The sequence below is a fragment of the Amaranthus tricolor genome, chromosome 5 (genome assembly GCF_026212465.1).
Source record: "Amaranthus tricolor cultivar Red isolate AtriRed21 chromosome 5, ASM2621246v1, whole genome shotgun sequence".
NCBI lineage: Eukaryota > Viridiplantae > Streptophyta > Magnoliopsida > Caryophyllales > Amaranthaceae > Amaranthus > Amaranthus tricolor.
In genome coordinates, this window is record NC_080051.1 from 28795363 (window position 1) to 28815403 (window position 20041).

At 31.6% G+C, this 20041-nt stretch overlaps 3 protein-coding genes across 3 annotated transcripts; 1 reads left to right on the forward strand and 2 right to left on the reverse strand.

The window, feature by feature from the left end:
• Nucleotides 1-2582: 2582 nt before the first annotated feature.
• Nucleotides 2583-7672, forward strand: LOC130812866 (probable pectate lyase 12). The gene is made up of 6 exons (XM_057678492.1): nucleotides 2583-2875; nucleotides 5316-5628; nucleotides 5767-6156; nucleotides 6312-6503; nucleotides 6980-7182; nucleotides 7280-7672. The coding sequence occupies exons 1-6, from the start codon at nucleotides 2760-2762 to the stop codon at nucleotides 7464-7466; spliced, it is 1401 nt and encodes a 466-aa protein (XP_057534475.1). The 5' UTR covers nucleotides 2583-2759; the 3' UTR covers nucleotides 7467-7672.
• A 1116-nt stretch (nucleotides 7673-8788) lies between these two features.
• On the reverse strand, nucleotides 8789-13120 carry LOC130813282 (uncharacterized). Its single transcript, XM_057679083.1, has 4 exons — nucleotides 12770-13120; nucleotides 12265-12375; nucleotides 10595-10663; nucleotides 8789-9116 (listed from the first exon to the last, which is right to left on the reverse strand). The coding sequence occupies exons 1-4, from the start codon at nucleotides 12911-12913 to the stop codon at nucleotides 9066-9068; spliced, it is 375 nt and encodes a 124-aa protein (XP_057535066.1). The 5' UTR covers nucleotides 12914-13120; the 3' UTR covers nucleotides 8789-9065.
• Nucleotides 13121-14513: 1393 nt separating this feature from the next.
• Nucleotides 14514-19482, reverse strand: LOC130813180 (serine/threonine protein phosphatase 2A 57 kDa regulatory subunit B' beta isoform). Its single transcript, XM_057678940.1, has 3 exons — nucleotides 19161-19482; nucleotides 17782-19066; nucleotides 14514-15149 (listed from the first exon to the last, which is right to left on the reverse strand). The coding sequence occupies exons 2-3, from the start codon at nucleotides 18946-18948 to the stop codon at nucleotides 14838-14840; spliced, it is 1479 nt and encodes a 492-aa protein (XP_057534923.1). The 5' UTR covers nucleotides 18949-19066; nucleotides 19161-19482; the 3' UTR covers nucleotides 14514-14837.
• Between the last annotated feature and the right edge of the window lie 559 nt (nucleotides 19483-20041).

Genomic DNA, 20041 nt, shown 5'->3' on the forward strand with positions numbered 1-20041 from the left:
TGTTTGCCAAACGAAAAAATTTAAATTTGGATATAAGTCAATTTTACACTTAGTTTTAGTAGTTATAGTTGAAGATTTGAGAGTAAATATTTCAACCATATTATTCTCAAATTCTTTAATATATAATTTTACAATGGAATTCTATTATTTAAAATGAATTAATCCCTCTGTTTCTATTTAATGTTCTGATTTGTTTTTTTATAGTCTTCAAAGCATATGTCAATATCTATCGATACGTTTCATTAAAAATATATAATAAAAATTTATATGTCAAAACAAATCCAATAAGATTTGACATTAAATAGAAGCAGAAGAAGTAAACAAAATTATTAACAAATTTCTTTCTACTTAAACTAAATATTGTTTATGAAAAATCAAATATAAAATAGAGGAACACTTATTTTCAATCCCGACCTTAAGTAAACGAGGGAACCACAGAAAAGATGTGAAACAATTAGCCTTGCCAGTTGCGACCACCAATTCGAAGTTTAAGGATATGTGGTGGGAAACACCTCAACCAATTACAAGTACTTGAGACTTCATACTCGCTCTACCTACTTATAACAAACGGAGTGTTCTAACTCCTAATTTTTTTCTCTTTTTCGTTTAATGAGCTTCTCAATATTTTTATTTTTATATTTATATTTTAAAAAAATTTTATGTCATAGTTTTGAATTTTTATTTTTTTACGTGGTAAATGTTTTTTAATCTATATGATGACCTTGAACCTTTATTTTTTCCACTTGTTAGATAAAAAATTAAAATTTTTGTTAAATTTACGTTGTTATTATTCATCATAATAACCTTGTTTCATAAAAACAAATGCCACGGTCATAGCAAATGTTGAACAATTATAACAAACGGAGTGTTCACTTTTTAAAAAAATAGGAAACAACCTATTAAACAGGTCACAATCCACATCAATTATTGAATAATTAAAAAGTAATAAAAAAGAATGATTATTTTCGCTAACAATAAATAAATAAAAGACAAATATGACACTATTAATATTTATTTTTCCTTAAATGAATGGTAAGACTAAGAATACAACTTAAAAAAGATATTTAAGCTCTCTTAGATTTTAAAGACCAAAATATCACGAGTGTACCACAATCAACACTTTAAAATTGAGAATTAGAGTATATTAGAGCAATAAGTAAATAGTTTGATTTACGAACTAACTACAGTGGCCATTGAATATGATTAAAAATATTGAAAAATAAGAAATAAATGTGTGGATAAGAATTAAAAATCAATAAGACAATGATCCAAAATAGTACTTTATATATAAAGTAGTAATGTTAAAAGGATAACCTAAAATAAAATGTATTATAGTCTATGGACCACTAAGAGAGTAATGTTTAGGCAAGATATTCAAATTGATAATAATATGGGATAAACATATTATATTTCTCTCAAAAGTATTAATTTATCCCTTTAAATTTGTTATTAAAGATAATGAGTTATGAATTTAAATATTATTTTCAATAATAAACTTAAATGAATAGAAAAATATATATTTGTCTTTTGCAAGTACTTGAAGTCTATTATCAATGTTACCAACTTGTACATACATTATAAGTAAACAATTTAAATTGCTTATTAATTTGTATGGTTTAGACGTTTAGTCTACATGTTATCTTTAATTACTATCAAACCACATACTAAACTTTTTCTTTATTGTAAAAGATAATTTCATAAATATTTTCCATATTAATAATGGTCATGAAATAAAAGTGATGTTAAAAAAACTCTTGAAGGATCACTAAGACCCATCTTCATGTAAACTTTAAAAAAGGTTGAATAACATCCATAATCCAAGCCAAAAAAGGCTCAAAAAAGTGGAACAACACTAGTATTCTAGCACCCAATAAGCAGGCACATACATCATTTTTTACAAGCATTTGCTTAGGAATCTTTGTAGAATTGAACTTCTTTCATTAACTACTTAATTCTATTTTAGACCCTAAATAATTTTCAAAAATATATAAATAAATAAATTTTTAAAATTTTGCATCTTTACATGCAACGTGCTGATCCATTAGTCCAGTAATTGTGTATCTGTATCCATTAGTCTAATTAACATGTACCTTTAAGTTTTATTAGTTATTTAATTACCTTAGTTACTTTTCAGTTATTTAGTCACTTTATTATGTGCTATTCATTTTAATTTATTCTTATTATCATACCTCAGTTATAATTTTAATGTTTTTTGTTAGTTGGAGGTGTCTTCATACCACTCATGACTCATCTTTCACTTTTGCAGGATAAGAATTATTTGAGTACGCGCATTTCTCTTTGCCCTTTTCTTGGAGGGAGTACGTATAAAGTCAGTCCGCTAACTTTCTCTTCTGAACCCTAACCAGTGCCAAATACTAAATTGATACTATCACTATAACTACTAAAATTGAATTGATCTAAATTAAATCATGTTTTGATTGATGAATAAAACATGAGAAAAGAATTTGTATTCAATTCTCAGCTATGTACCTAATTTTAACCGCTCTATGAAGTGAAATGAAGAAAAAAGGGTCCAAAAGCAAAAATGATTATAAATATAGACAAATAGACATACTAAAGTCACACTGCCCAAGTGTGTAGTGCAGGCTATCGAGCAGCTCACTCACTCCTCATGCTCACTGCTCACTGCTCACTCCTCACTCCTCACTCCTCACTTACTAATCTTTTTGACTTATCCACTAAAATCTGAAACTCCCAATTCAAATCCTTAAAAGATTTATTTAATTAAGCTCTCAAAAATGGTTGTAAGAAGCTGCATTGTGGTATTATTCATCATTTTTGAAGTTACTGATTCTGCGCTCATTCTTCCTGGACAACACCCTGACCCAGAAGCCATAGCGAACCAACTTCACAGGTTTAACGTCGATATTTACTTACATTGCATTTCTTTTATTAGTTTCAATCCTATATTTTCATCATTTCTTTTATTCGGGTTAATGCATTTCTTTTGTAGTTATTCAAATTTTAAGGAACCAATGTCCAACTCTAGTACTCCTTGCTCTTATGTTTTCAATCTTTTCATAACTCGTTATTGAGAAGCTACAACAAATAATTATTCTTAAGCCACTAATATTTTTTATAAAAAAATCGAATGTATAACAAGATAATGAACCAAAAGGAAATATTAATATTCATAAAAAGTTTATGAAAAATATGTCCTTTTTTAAAAAAAAATAAATTAGTGTCATTAAAATTTTAAAATGTTATATTATTTTTGTCTCACACTACAAATAATAGAGCCAATTGTGATATTTAATTATCAATATCGTGACATTTATCAAATGTCACTAAAATATTTGAATATTAAGACATATTAAATAAATTAAGATTGAAATATTAGGATAATAATTTAAGAATAATGACATTAAAACACAATTAATTGAACCTTTTTTTTTAATTTCACTTAATTGTATTATTTTTTATTTTAATGTGTCTCAATATAACTTAATTACTTTTATTTTTTATATTCTCTAACGTATTTCTAAAATTAAATGGTACAGAAATATATCACTAAATCTTGTTAATCAATACATTATCTCAAAAGTTTACCATTGGATACATTTTTTCACTTTTTGGTTGTAATAGTAAAAGTAGTATTTAATTATATATAATCTTAATAAATAGTTTTACCTTTACTTTTTGTTTAGGATAATAGAATAGGGATAAGAGTATCTGGTCTTTTAATGCATCATGCATGATTCCAAGTCAAAAATAAAATTAAAATTTGAAAAAGGTGGTAGCTTTGTTATTGGAATGGGAGCTTGCAACCCTACTTCCATATCTCTTTCTTTGAGCAGTGTAAATCCTAATTAAGCACCAGAATCGAGATATAGCTAGCTATTATTATTATTATTCGTTAGAATTTAGAAAACGAGTTTGAGCAATTCAAATAAGAAGAAGAAAAGGTAATTTATATACAAATTTAAAGACGATTTACTACTAAAATCAATTTAGAGTGTTACAAGTTACTTTAAGCTTATAAAGTGGCATATCCTCTTTTCTTTCATTGGATAGAACAACTCATATGTGGGTAATCATAGACACCTTAAAATTACTATTAAGATGTTATTATTATTATTATTATTATTATTATTATTATTATTGTTGTTGTTAATGTTACAATTTAAAATGGATTGTAGTACCTCTAATCCATTATACTTCACTTGTTTTTAATAGTAACAATGTCTTATATTATATCATAATCGGATGCGAGTATTTTAGAATGGAGAAAGTATATAATACTAAAATATTAATGAACTTAAATGTTATAATGCTCGAGTTACTTTGAAACGTTACTCAAGTGCTATATAATGTAGAGTTACATTTGAAATGAGTCTCAAAATTTTGTTAAGCTTTATTAGTTTATTTACTTATAAAAACGAGATTTAATGAGCATTAATCTAACTTTCTTTATTTTAAGTTTTGCCTTTTCTAACCTATGCACTTAAACCTATAAGTTTAGACAATAAATTTAATAGAAAATATCTTTTAAAACATAAAAATATAATAATAATTAGAGAATATTTAAATGAAATTTCAAATAATTACTAATTTTATTGTCTAATTAGAAAAATTTATATGAATTAGTAATTTTTTTTGAGATAAATTAGAAATTTGTTTTAGGAGTGTATTATACGCATTCTGATTCTATTGGATTATATATTTAGTTTGATGATTTATGAGACAACTTTTTAAAAATAATTATCCAAGAGTCACGTCTAATCTTTAGCTTAAAGATACAAATTACCATTAATAAATTTCCGAATAATAATTGATGTAGGCCCTGAAATGAGATATTTGTCTAAAATTACATACCAAAAGTCAAACAAGTGAAGAAAAAATGAACACAATTATGAAAAGCGGTGCACACTACCAACAGTCCGAGTTTAGTCGGGTCGATACTGTACCAAAATGTGAGTGGGTCAAGTTACTAAGTTAGTGATCAATGAACCGGATACTATCCCTAAATGTGAATTGGGTTTCAATATATTTATGTAGTAAGCTCAAAATGATAAACATAGTAATTTAAATTCCATGTGAAATGTGTAAAGATGAATTTATAGAAAATTAAGGAAATTTAAAGAATAAAGTAATGATAAAATATAAGAGTATAAATGATGTAAATTGAATAGAGTTGAACTAAATTGAAATAAAGTAGGTATTATTATAGAAAAATAATCGCGCAAGTTGAAATTAATATTATTGTAGTATAATCAACAAAATATTATACTATTCACAGTCATCTTTCCTTTTTTTTTTTAGTATATCTTATTCGAGTAAAAATATAAATGCAGAAAGGTGAATGCTTCTATAACAAGAAGACATCTAAGTGAAGACCAAGTTCCAAACTGTGCAACTGGTAATCCAATCGACGATTGTTGGAGATGTGATCCGAATTGGGAAAATAATCGACAAAGATTGGCGGATTGTGGCATTGGATTTGGGCAATATGCTCTAGGCGGAAAAGGTGGTGAATTTTATATAGTCACGGATCCTTCTGATCACGATCCTGTCAATCCTAAACCCGGTACACTTCGCTATGCTGTTATTCAAACTGAGCCTCTTTGGATCATCTTTGCTTCCAACATGATTATTCACCTTTCTGAGGTATGCAACTTTATACTTATAATAATAATATTGCGAAAGACAATGTACAATATATCCTAACGCGTTAACCATATTGGTGAATCTATTATATTTATCATAATTTCATTAGTAATTTATTAGTTGAGCAATATGTTGCAGGAGCTAATTTTCAATAGTTACAAGACAATAGACGGACGAGGAGCGGATGTGCATATAACCGGAGGAGGATGCATAACCTTACAATTCATAAGCAATGTGATAATCCATAACATCCACATCCACCATTGCTATCAATCTGGTAATACCATGGTCAGATCTAGCCCGACCCATTATGGTCTTCGGGGTTTATCAGATGGGGATGGAATCTCCATATTTGGATCCAAGGATCTTTGGATTGATCATTGCTCATTGTCCCATTGTAAAGATGGGCTTATCGATATCATAATGGGCTCGACTGGGATCACTGTGTCCAACAACCATTTCTCCCACCATAATGAGGTCATGCTTCTCGGCCATAGTGATACATATGAGCCCGATACAGGAATGCAGGTGTGTCACTTAGACTCTGTTTGGATAAAGAAATAAAAAGTTCCCTCCATCCATTTCTTGCATTTCTTTAACCCAAATAAAGCATTGGTATAAATTTAAGTACTTTCACTCTCAAGTAATCATATTAGTGACTTAAATTAGAAATAAATGAACAGGTGACAATTGCATTCAACCAATTTGGGCCCAAGTTAATACAAAGGATGCCAAGATGTAGGAAAGGGTATATACATGTTGTAAACAATTACTTCTTACAATGGGAGATGTATGCAATTGGAGGAAGTAGCAATCCCACCATTAATAGCCAAGGAAATCGTTACATTGCTCCTTATAATCCTTTTGCCAAAGAGGTAATAATGCTCATACTATCCCTCAACTCTGTTAATTATAAGAGATTGTCATACTTTTCTTTTTAGTCTGTCCTTTTACTTTACTATAATTTCATTTTATGGAAATGTCCCCACCACTTTTTTTTATTTCCATTCACACATATGAACTATCCTTTACTAATATCCACATAGTTTAAGTGATCCAACTATTTCTTAATCTTTTGTGCAATATATAACTGTATTAATTTTTAGAAACTGTGAGAGTATCTCTACTATCTCATTATTTATATTTATGTAAATAAAGTGATTGATGGTTGATTCACTATGTTTCTTTTACAAATAAAGGCATGACATGTTTGTCATAGGAATCCTAGGTGATTCGATTAAAAGTTCCAATTCATGTCACATTATTTATAAATTAGTGTTCATTTTTCGCTTTATATCAATATTTTGGATTCACCTCTGATATTTATACTGATTCACTTATAAAAAAACAGGTGACAAAGAGGGTGGATAGCAATGAGAAGGATTGGAAAGGATGGAATTGGAGATCGGAAGGAGATGAAATGGTGAATGGTGCATATTTTGTGGCATCAGGAGCAGGAGTTGAGGTCAAATATGAGAAAGCTTATAGTGTCGAACCTAAATCAGCTTCCTTCATTGATCAACTCGTCATGTACGCTGGCGTTCTCGGAGATAGGTATGTATTTTCGGATTTTCATAAAAAATAATACTTTCTCCGTTCCAATCAATTTGCAAAGATAGTTAAAGTACGTGTTGTTTATATATACGTATAGGAGACACAACTTGGGGAAGTGGACAGCAGGACCGGGCGATAAATCAGAATTAGATACAAATGATTATGATTATGATTATGGAGGCACTTCTTCATCATTTTCTCCCCCAGCTTACATCCTTGTATTTCTTTTGTTAATTTTGTCATTCCTTTATTTGTATATCATTCCCAACATTAACCTTCTATGACATACATTTTGGAAACAACTTCTCCCTGATTTTCGGCTAGTTTTAAGGACTTTTTGGACTAAAGTAATTGTTAGCAATCTACGTAGCTGTGAACAGCAATAGCTAGACATGTTTAGCTGTGAGTAGCACTAGTTGTTTAACTTATTATTTAAAGTATTATTGTCGACAGAAATAGCTGTCAGAATATAATATGTTGTTTTAACTAATTTTAAATACTTCAAGTTTTTAATTATTTGATCTAATTTATTAATCAAATTTCAATAGTAATATAGCAAAATGAATTGAACATTAGTCATAAGAAAAATTACATAAAAATGACACGATTACAAATTCAAAATACTAAATAATCATGAAAAAAATCAATACGTAGAGAATTTTTTGACATATTCCATAAAAAAAGACCCAATTATTTTAAAATGCAACGCAATAGATTTCAAGTCAAAACGCAAAGGTGGCTACAAACCTTTAAAAAAGCTACAAAATAAAATTGCTTTTTGCTCTCATAAAACCAAGCAGTACTTTGTTTTACACGGCTACTTCAAGCTAATTATCAACATTTTGTAAACAATTATCAAACTGCAAAACACTATTTTATGGAACACTAATATTTTTTTATTAAGTAGCAGTTTATCCAAAATAAACCGCTTAAGCACCACTTGAAATGTTACGCCAAACCCACTCTAAGTTCTAACTTCAAAATTGATTGGAAAATTCCAATTCCCTTTGCCTCATTTTCAATTCACTATTTTCTTATGTTATGGTCTACATATTTTCTCCATTGATTTTATTAATCAATAAAATTACATTTTTCACTATCTACCTCATCATTACTCCTACTTCTAAGATTCCGTCCACGTTAAAATCCGTAAATAATTCTTATAGGAATGTATTGATTGTAACCATATCAACAAGGCACATCTCTTTTTAAGAGAATCTATTTGTCGAAAACTCCACAGCCAAGCATGTGTGTTGAATAGTCCTAAAATGGATGATTTCCTTGAGAGGTTTACAGAGTAAGAACAAAGTGCAACAAAATAGTCTAATATTATGCTTGTGGGTCCAGTCTACAACCCCATGAATATTAAAACTCTAATTTAAGCAGCACAATCCTCTCTCAACTCTCATCTTAATACAGTAAAGGGAGCTCTGAAGATTCAAATTTTGATAGCTAAATTATGTGATTAGTCGATACGCATTGAGTTGAGCAGGAGCCCATTACAATAGCTGCAAATGCACATAGTTTGCATTATTGTCGACAGCTCGACGCATTCAATGGCATGACTCAAGCCAAAAGCATTGTGATTGGAGCTATATCGCGCATATACTCTTAGTACACGTCGAAATTGTATACAGTTTGTTTAAAATGTCTGGATTAATTATGTTTAACATTCCATCATTCTAACTCCTAATAGGCATATGTTACATCAATGTCAATATGTCATGGAACGCTGAAAAAATTCCATGGAAAATGTCTTAAAAAAACAGTATGAAAAAATGCCTTTGTAAATACAACAGCAGCCTTGTAAGATATGCAATAGCAATGTGCATGCACCACGAAACAGCCATTTTGAGGATGAGCTTCTCACAATGGAATAGTTATCAACGGTCAATGAAGGACTTGTTCATCAAATCCACGGCTGAATCCATGAACTGCACCCACAATTATAAAAAAATCGAGAAATTTCAGCCAAAATCAAGAAATAATTGCATAAATCATGTTTCCCTATACCATTCAATATATAATTGCTCCTATGAACGGAATATATCGGGTAGAATGATGATGATGATTCAATAAATAATTGATTGGCCTTATGCAGTCGCCTACACCTTGATGGGATTACGTGCTCATTGTTCTTCCTGTTGATCGTGAAATCAGAAGCTACGGTTTCTATTTTATTTAAAAAGCTGACGGGATTCACAGTTAGCAAAGTTAAGGAGGTTTGGATGGTTAGGAGGATTCGATGTTAGCAAATTATCCATACAGGTCCAGAAAGATGCAAAGAATTTTCAATTATGAATCCAACTCTTCCCCATCATGCACTTTCCCTTCACTTCACTTCCTTCCTCCACAATCGAACCGACAGTAAAAATTTTGACTTTTAGTAAAGGAAGAAAATGATGGTTGTAGCTCCATAATAGTCAAACGAAGATTGCAAAGCAACATCTTCTGTCAATTTCTTATCGTATTGGCAAGTATAAACCAAAAACCTAGGTCAATCTTATAAAGTGGAAAAATCAGAAGATTCAACTAGCAATAATCTCTCTCCCCCACGTATTTTTGAGGGTAATTCATAATCATGCCAAGCAAAGCACACGGAAATGCCAATTTTAACCCTTAGTTAGGTACAAAAAATACAAGCCCTTTGGACTAAAGCTATTCCACCAATGGCAAAGAGTGGAGCCACATACGCAGTACTTTGCATAACAGACAGCATGTTGATAACTACCCAGGCCAACCAACAGTAAAAGTAAGAAAACGATCTCAGGAGGTGAATTAATCAAACCCAAATACCCAATAAATCAGTAGTTTCGTTCTACTCAATTAAAGATCAGATGATCTTGACAACCAAAAGTTATGCCTCATTTGATATTAAATCCATATTTCGAGAAAAATTAGGAACAAAACATGTTCCCTTATACACATCGTCTCTAAAAAGTAACAACCAAATCTTCCTGTCGTACTGTGAACTTGCAGAGTTATAGAATGCGAAGTAAATCATTTCATAATATTCCCATTGCTTCTTTTTGTTTGTCCATCTTTCTAATATTATACTATTCTTTTTGCTTGTTAACTTTGGAATCTTTTCCTTAATGTCTTACGCTTTCTGCACATTCTTACCCCTCCAGCTACTCATTGGACACACATTTCTCTTGCATTTCCTTCTCTCTTCAAACTCTTGTCCAACACGTTATAATTACAACATCTTTTAATCATCCTCCTTAACTATGGAAGCTACAGTAACATGGACAACCGAACAGAGGAAGCACTTGATAAAAGCTTAAAAGGAATTTGGATGTAGTTATGCAAGATATAATACACAACTATGAGACAACAAACTTCAATAAATTGCCTTCATAAAACATAAAGAATAGCGAAGCCGAAATAAAGAAATGTCTCCGAGTTTTACCTTTCCAATATTTTTGAGCTCCCGTCCAACAGGCTCCATAAACTTCAAGTCAACTTCTATAGGCCACACCTGAACATACAGAAAAATGCAAGACAGATGAACAAAAACTAGAAAGCCAATGACATCAAGAGACAACATTTATGTATGAGTAATGACAGGAAAAGTTAACACCGGAAAATGAAATTTCGGTCATTGTAACCTTTAACCAGATATTTCGAATAAAATAACAAATAAATTAGCTACTTCAATAGCAAGGAAGAAGACAGCTCAGAGGGTAACTTGCTGCAATTCAACCATTAAAGGAGGAGCTAATTAACACAAAGCCCCTCACCCATATGCATGTGTCAAAAACCTCAGAGAAATAGACCATGAAGAGACTGGTAAGCAGCAGAACATGAAGCAAGCAAAGAGGGAAAAGATACAATCAAGCAGCGACAAAACACAGGCCACAAGGGAAGAATTTAAAATGAAATCCGTCAAATCAAATCATATCAAACTGTATTGTGAGATTATCATCACAATTCAACGGGAAGTTCCTTTGCAATTCATTACATCAGAATCAGCATAGGCGCCAACCTTAAAAATGATGATCCCAATCAAGAATAAGATTACTGTTGAACATAAACAGACGGAACAACAATTCAAAACAAGTATAGCACTGAAACTATTATTTACGAAAATGAAAAATTCTTGGCTACCAGTGTTTTGTGAGAAAGACAAGCTTGACACTACTATAATAGAAAATAAGTTAACAATCTGATAGGTTGGATGGGAGATGAATGTCACTGCCTTCACAATATGAGATCTTACTGACACTAGAAGATAGGGTCATAGCAAGTTAGAACTCTTCCATTGAAACAAAAGAACTATTAATTTTTGGCATTGTGAAATAAGGGACATCATGCCCCTAAGGCCTAAACAACTAAAACTAAATTTTTCTTTTTTTTAATTTGAAAGCCATTCTTCTCCTTAAACTCTGGCTAGAAAAGAAGACTATACCACCAAAATAAACCATCTTGGGAGCCTCCTACTAAACAATATACAATATAGAGATAAAATAAAGTGCATACAATCAACAATACTTCATTGCCCCGATTCAATAAGTGGCTCTTGCCTAAGAGCGACTTGAGAGCTGCTCTATTTAACACTAATAAGAGAGGAACTAGAGTGCAAATAACAATTTTGATAAAAAAAATATATATTATCATGTTTAAATGTTTGTCAAACTCAAGTTAACACACAACTTCTTTAATTACGATTTCAAGGCAACTTGGCAACTTTTTTAAAGTTTATTGGTATTGGTTCATCCAGTAAAAGTCATACATATAACAACTCTTGACAACCATTCTCACATAGCACTACACAAGAAAGAAGGAAAGAAGATTTTCCCAGTATTCCTTCCATAGTTTCATGTGTCATACTCTTTGCATAAAACATAAGGGTAACACAGCTCATTTCACATAAACTCATTACCATAACCGCCATTATTACAACCTACCCATAAACTCATTACCATACCGGCCATTGTTACAGCCTACCAAATAAGCCAAGAATTGCATTGACATATCATATCCAACATTGATCATCATCAAGAAATGTACTCAGCTAAATCAAGCAATATAATTTCATTAAAAAGTTCGGAAAATTCAGAGAAGGAATAGAAAGAAGACCTTCAAACCAAGTAATTTGACAGGGGTAACCTGACCAGGAACAATGCAATCTGGTCCTGCTGCTTCTAACACAGCATCCACCGCTAACCCATTTCCCACTGGGTTTGGATCCTGCATTCACCTTCCTTAATCAAAAATGATATAAGTTGTGGAAATTTGGGGGTGTTTGGTTTCATGTACAACATAATACCGGAAATTATTTCCCTAATTTCCCTTGTTTGGTTTGACAAGATAATCAAAATGAAAATATTGGGTTCCTGCAAATATTTACTTCCATTTGTGGAATCCGCCACCCTTCCATCCCCATCACAGTTTTCCATCAAACCAACAAAGCAAAATTAATTATTCCATCAGAAAATTGATTCGATGAACAAAAAACAATCCCAAGAAAAATATTATCCGCCAAAACAAACGCTCCTTAAATAAATTGAGAAAGAAAAACATCTTTAAAAATTCCATAAAAAACCCAGAAAGTAAAAGGCAAAGAAAGAAGATAATAGAGTACCCTCATGACAGAAAGAGCATAATCCGAAAAGGGGTTCTGAGGAACACGAAGCAGAGGAGAACGGTGAATTTTGGGGATGGGTTTTCCCTGAGAAGCCCTCCAAGGCGCATCCTTTTGAAGCCCAACTCCTCCTTTCTTAGACATGGCTAATGGCTATAATGGTCGATGTTATACGAAAGCCAGAATTTGATTGAATAACTTCCTCCTATGTGTCAGTTTAAGTCGAATTTGAAAAGAAGGAAGAAGAGAGTGGAGTAGGAAGGTTTGAAGATTGAAGATAAATAACGTGAAGCAGGGAATTGTGTAAATGGTAATGCTCCAATTTGGATTAGCCAACTACTCTAAACTCAATTAAGTTATAAGCTTCTTATGTGTTTTTAGGTCCTCCTTCTATTCAACTCTAATTATTTTACTTTACAGCTATTGTCTCAAATACATATTTTAAACTCAATTTATTAAAGATTAATGCATATTTATTGTATTTTTAATGTCTATTTATATTATTTTTAATACTTACTTATCATATTCTTAATGTCTACTTTCAATATCTTAAATGTATGCTTACTTTATTCTTAATACTACTTACAATATTTTAAAAAATATATAATAGACCGTCCCAATTAGAGATGTTCTCTCAAAGAAATCGTCTCTCATTAAGAAAGAATTTGTGTTTACTTTATAATAAGATTGTGTTAGTTTTTTTTAAAAGAAAAAATTCTTTTAACCCATTTGAGTCCTTCTCATCACATTTAATATTGTCAAATTTATGCTAGTGGTTCATATATATTTTTCAGTATCTACATTATCATCATTTTTGTTTTAAAGATTTCACATTGCTTTAATCGTTTAAACAATTTTTTTCGGAATATCAAATAGAAACGAAGGAGTGGTAGTTTGTTATATTGACTTTGGTCTTTTATTGATGGGTGGTTTTGGGATGATTTTTATCATTTAATATATTTTTTTTTGTGATAAATATTATTTTTAGTTAGATGAATCAAAAGAAATAAACGAAATATTTGAATTGTGGGATTGATATTAAAAAGAGAACAAACGATGTGGAAGGATATAAAGAAAGTGGTGAAACTCGACCCAAAACAGAAATGTAAGATAAGTCAATTGTGATTTAAAAATTATTTTTTAGTTTGAGTGGTTTGGATTTTCTTCTTTGGATATCCATATCTTCAATCCAAACACATTGTAGAGTTGTTTAAATTAACCCAATGACTTAATATTCACCTGACCTTGTAATCGAACCTAACTTGACTCAACTTAAAAATAAAGTTAAAATTATATAGAAATCATTGTGGACACAAAAACTAATTTTGAACCAACTCGAAACATTAGATCCGAAATTGAACCGTTAATCTAAATAAACACATGAGTAAACTTGAACGGTTTAAGACACAAAATAGAATCAAAGCTCTAATGAAATCTCCCACTCGCCAAATCTTTCTGAATTCCTTGTCATCATATCTTCATCTTCCCTATCTTCTCCAAATAGAGTAAAAGCTACTCTAGGAAAAGACAGTCTTAATGAGACGATCTTAAAACAAAGAATTCATAATAATAATAATAATAATAATAATCATCGAAGAAAAGTAATTAAAAAAAGAGGAGTATCAACAATTCCTTTTCTATAAAAACAAAACTCAAAAGATGAACAAATAGTAGTAGTTGAACACTTGAACTTAGACAAGACAATACAGAACATCCTGGTTTATATTAAGTACAAAATCAGGCCTTGATCACCAAAAAATAAATCTAATTTGGATTTAATCTAGCAATGAACATCAAATACACTTTTTAGGAAGAGACATGGGCAATACATTCTTCATCTGACAAATTTTTTGATACAAAATAAATTACATTTTTATCACTCATTTGATTTCCACAACATCTTCAGTGGTCAGAAGGAAAAAAATATATCAAAGGATCAAAAAATTTTGAGATAAGAAAATAAAAAGAAAGAAAAAAGAATACCACCAAAATGGAGATAAGAAAAATCCATAAGGTGCTTTTGCTTCTTGATGCTGCTGGATACGAAATTAACCAACATTCGAATCGTTCAAGCAGTAAGCATGTCCTCACCCGCCACTTCCGCTAGTCTCTTCCACGTCAACAATCGCTGCTCTTCTACGTCTTTGGCTCGAGATACTTTGTCTTCGTATTGTTTCTGACACTCTTCGAAGAGCTGTACATCCATTTCAAGGAACATTTTTCGGACGTTGACAGTGAGCCCGTGAACAGCTTGGTTCCAATGACTTTGAATGTTCTTCTCCAATGCATCAAAAATGATGGGCAGTATCACATTTCGGTTTTGCGCAATTAAGCTAACTATATGCTCGTTGTTCCATAAGAACAGGGCTCGTTCAGCTACCTGCAATGCCAATAGTGTGCTCATATTAGTAAAAAAATATTGGTTAATAAACGTCAATAATATAAGGCTTGCGATAATGTCAACAATCAAATGAGACAAAACGGAGACTAATCTTAGGGGCCACAACCACCATATGATTCAAAACAAAAGAGAAAAAAAAACAAAAATCAGCACAGCTAGACATAAAATGTACTTGCTACCATCAGATTTCTTCTCTATAAAGAACACATTTGGCATCCCATAATACACATGAAAACTGGTCAACCACCCCAAATTTAAAACCAGCTTGGCCAAACCAAATATAACAGTTACATATTCAGCTTACCAGTTATTTGCAGAGACAATTAACTCGAAGAACCAACTGAACAGACTATGCAGTAAGCCATTGCCCGGCAATTATGTAAAAAAAAAAAAAAGAATTCAAGTACCAGTTGAACTTGGATAGCCCATGTATGGGCCAGTGACTGGCAATAACTCAAAATTTCAAGTACCTATTGAGCTTAGGATAGTCGATCAATGTGACAACATGTCAACATAATGACTAGCAAAATATGACAGCCTCAACCTTCGCTGAAACGGAATTCAATAAATTCAATGCAGCAAATCTTTGAGGGGAAAAAAGATGAACAGACGACACAAATACTTTCCTCTGAAATGCATATCAAACGCTAAAAAAATCAATCACTACTTTTTTCAGGAAAAAAATATAGGTTATGAAGAAACACCTCAAAAAAACAAATGTGATTTCAGAACATATGTTTATGATTCTAAACAAATTCAGCAAGAATCTCTTTTGCCAATGCATTAATCAAAGCTCAGAAAAAAGCCAATTATTATAAGAATAAACCAGTAGATTTTTACAATACTAAAATGGAAAGGTTAGTAGTTTCCAGGACCAAAAAATCCTTTTCATTTGCTACAGTAAGTAATGAAAAAACCTTTTTAATTGTGATTTTCCCTTTTTCTCAACTTTAGTGAGGTCAACAAACGTTTTTTGCTTAACTCAGCTTATAAAGATACCAGATATAAACTACTCCCTCCTATTCTAATCAAATATCTCATTTTATTTTGCATACTTGTCGATACACTATTTCAATCTTACATATCTCTAATTGTGGTTGGTTAATAATTTTAAAAAGTTATATTAATAAAATTCACATTAAGACGAATCAAATCCTACTTAACTATGTTTTAACTTGCATATTAAGAATAAAATACTAAATAAGAGTGAAGGGTAAATAGCAAAAAAAAAAATTGGACATTTGATCAAAATAGGATTATAAGAGGGAGTATAAAATGTTACTTGTTTTCAGACACAAATGAAACATCACAACAGTGATTAACAGTTTGCAAAATAGTACTGGAACACCAGGAACAGCCTAAGTGTTTGTGAATAACACCTCAAACTTAAATGCGATAAGGTGCATTGAAAAACAAGGAAATACGATAACATGTGTGCAAGTCACCGCTAATAACCCATCAAAAGTAATGATCTACTTTGTCACACCTTCTGGAAAAGGAGGAAAGGTCATCTATCGCCTCAGGCTTTGAGACTCTGCCTGTCTTGGAAAATATAATGTAATCTGAATCGTGAGAACCTTAAATATCCTATCCAAAGATAGAATTAACTTGGAGCTCTTATGCAATTGATGACCTTACTTTTTTACAGCTATGTTACATGAACTCAGATAAGGGAATTGAATAGGGTGTGGAACCACCTTTCAAGTATACACTACGTATTTCATGTATTTTGTTGATATGAGACACCGCGTTACTCCTAATGTCATATTAGGGTCAGAACACCGTCCTAACTAAGATCTTGAGTACAAGGATTCACAATTTGGCAATAGTAAAAATTATTTCCTTTTTTTTGCTAAATTTTACCTGAACAGGAATAGAAATAGATAAAATAGTCTCAACATAGGTTGTTCGTTGGGTATATTAATATTTGAGATATGCAAGAAATAGTGTCGTTTTAGAAGAAAGAATAGAAAATAAAAGGAAAAAGTCATTGTCACCAAGGTATGAAAAGAGGAGAGAAGAACGACTACAACAACAACGACAACAACAATGCTACAGTCTTAATCCAAAAGAAACATATGCTAGGAGAAAATGGAAGATTAGAGCATGGATTTGTGTTTAGCCTTACTTTGTGAGCCAAAGCCCCAATATTAAAAAAAAAAAAGTGATAAATTACCCATTATAATTTTTGCAACAATTCCATGTGAACAAAAAAAGAAAAACCATGAGATCAAACTTCAGCTAAAGTAACTGTTTCTCTCTATACAGCTTCCTTTTGAACTGAAGCAGGGTTGGTAGTATCATATACTTAAGATATTAAAACATTACACTAAGTTCGATTGCGTACAACTCCCAAGCAATGTATAATCTATAACTAGCAATCTAGCAAACTGAGGATGACGATCAATAACCAAATATTGCTCTGCACTAGCTGTCTTCCGAATAGCAATTTTTAATAACATGATCAACCAAGGGAAAAGAACAAACAAATGCTCAAGTCAAAGTCTCCACACAATTACAATCTCACTAAAAAGATAATATCAAGATTCAAGAATGGCATTATATGCATACATCTAAAGGGTATAAAGGATGACAAATTGAGTTAGCAAACCTGAAAATGAGGACTATTGAGACATCGAGCAATCTGTCGAAACAGTGGAACCATACAGCGCTGAAATTCAGCACCCTGCGTTGCCTCTAATACTTCTTCCAACTCCCCAAGAAAAAGAACCTCTTTCTGGCAATTAGTAACAGGCCAATACTTCAACAAACCCCTTATAACTGTATCTGCCAACTTATAATCTTTCTCAACAAACTGAGTAATGCAGTAAGATAGTTGCTGATGATACAACCCAACTGGCTTTGGTTTATGAAGTGGAATCAGCGCACGAACGAGGAACAACTTATGCTCCTCTTTCATGGGAAGAGCAAATCCATTGATTATACTTCCAAGAATCTCTAATAGCTCACCTATACCACTGTGTCTCTCTGTTTCATATATAAACCGATAGAAGATATTGTTGATAGCTTTCCTAATAAATGGTCTATGCACCATAAACTTTCCATAAATCCTATGAAGGATGGTTTTTAGATACTCCCTTTCCCTGGGATCCTCTGAATCAAACAAATCCAATATCTTCAACACAAAGGAATGATCAATGTAACGTTTAGCAACTTTCGTGTCCGTATCTTGGGATACAACATATCTCAGTAGAAGCTCGTAAACGAGCTGCAAATGAGGCCACGAGGGCTCGAGAAAGGGTTCTTCCTCTTCAGGGTCAGTAGCTTCAACACCAGTATTTTCATGGGATGATGGGGGCAAGCATCTAAAAATATTAATAGAAACCATCTTAATCATTTCTTCTTGAACAGTTTCATGAATTTTTCCAGACCCAGATTGAATAAACTCAATTATTTCCATCAACGTCTGTCTTTTAATTTCCTTTTCCCTAACTGATTTCAATGTATCACTAAAATCAAATTGAAATGAACAAATTTGCAACTTTCTCATAAACAAATTCTGTCGTTCAGCAGCTGGAACATCCTTAAACAAAGGAAGAGCCTCAACCGAACCTGTAGGCTGGGAAGCCACGACAACAGCCCCACCTGCGCCTTGTGGTGTAGCATTCGGGCCAGACGGAGCGCCAACTCTAGAGGCATGATTAACAACCACATTGGAAGAAGCAACTATCCCAGATCCTCGAGGATTAGGAGAAAACCCTATATCATCTGATTTAGAACCTTTTCGATTCCCTCGTTTCATAAATTTGTTCAACATCTTGAAAAAACACTCACTATTTCCCCTTCTCTTCTTCCCCAAAGAAAACCCTAACCCTAGATTGAAAATCCCATCAGATTAAACTCAATATTTGAATCAGATCCCAACTCAAATATTTCTGCAACAATCAACATTCAAATCACATTAATTAGATCGAAAACAAATGCATAAAATCAATAAAAAAAAATACAAAATCAAATACAAAATGTTACCATTTGATCAGATGATCGCAACATCGCAAAAATGGGCAATTTCTTTTGGGTGATTGGGTATTTCTCTGGGAAGAGGCAAAAGGGGAGATATGGGAAATGGAAATGTAAGAGAATGATTTTTCTTTTTTTTTTTGGGAGTGTGAAGAAAGTTGAGTTTGAGAGAAAAAAAAAAGATAGAGAGACAGAAAATAAAAGGTGGGAAACCTTAAAACAGGAAAAAAAAATATGTGAAGGAATATCATTGATTGTGCATTTTTTTGATAGAGGAGAGGAAGAGGGTAATGATTTTTAATTATTTATGGAAAGATAATTATGTTTTCTAGTTGTAAATCTTTGCTCAATGCCATTCTCTTCAAGATAATGCTACTTGTCTAGGTGGGGTCCAAAGGTTGACTTATGAATTTTGATTTCCATATCAACATTCAACACCATCCAATTTATACAAATAGAATAGATACTCCATTCACCTAGGTTGTTGGTTGTTTAACGTTGGTTTCTTTAGTTGTATTGTTTGACCAACTAAAAATATTGTTTGTTTTTGTTGCTTTTTAAGCTAGATGAAAAAATTAATTATTTATAGAGATGTTTGATAAATTTAAATATTGACTGTTGGCTGTTTATTAGAGAAAAAACGAGCCAATAAATTAAGCTAACTAGAGTAGCTTTTTATTTAACTTAAAAGTCATCTTTTCAATTGGTTTATAAATTATTTACCAAACACTTTTATAATTATTTAATTTAACCAACCAACAAATCAAAAGCCAAAAGTCAAAAAAATAAATTAATGTAAAACTGTAAAAATCAAGTACAAAACAACCCCTATCTATTATAATCAAATATTCAGTCACAAGTTTTTACTTAGTAATGTTAATAAAATTACT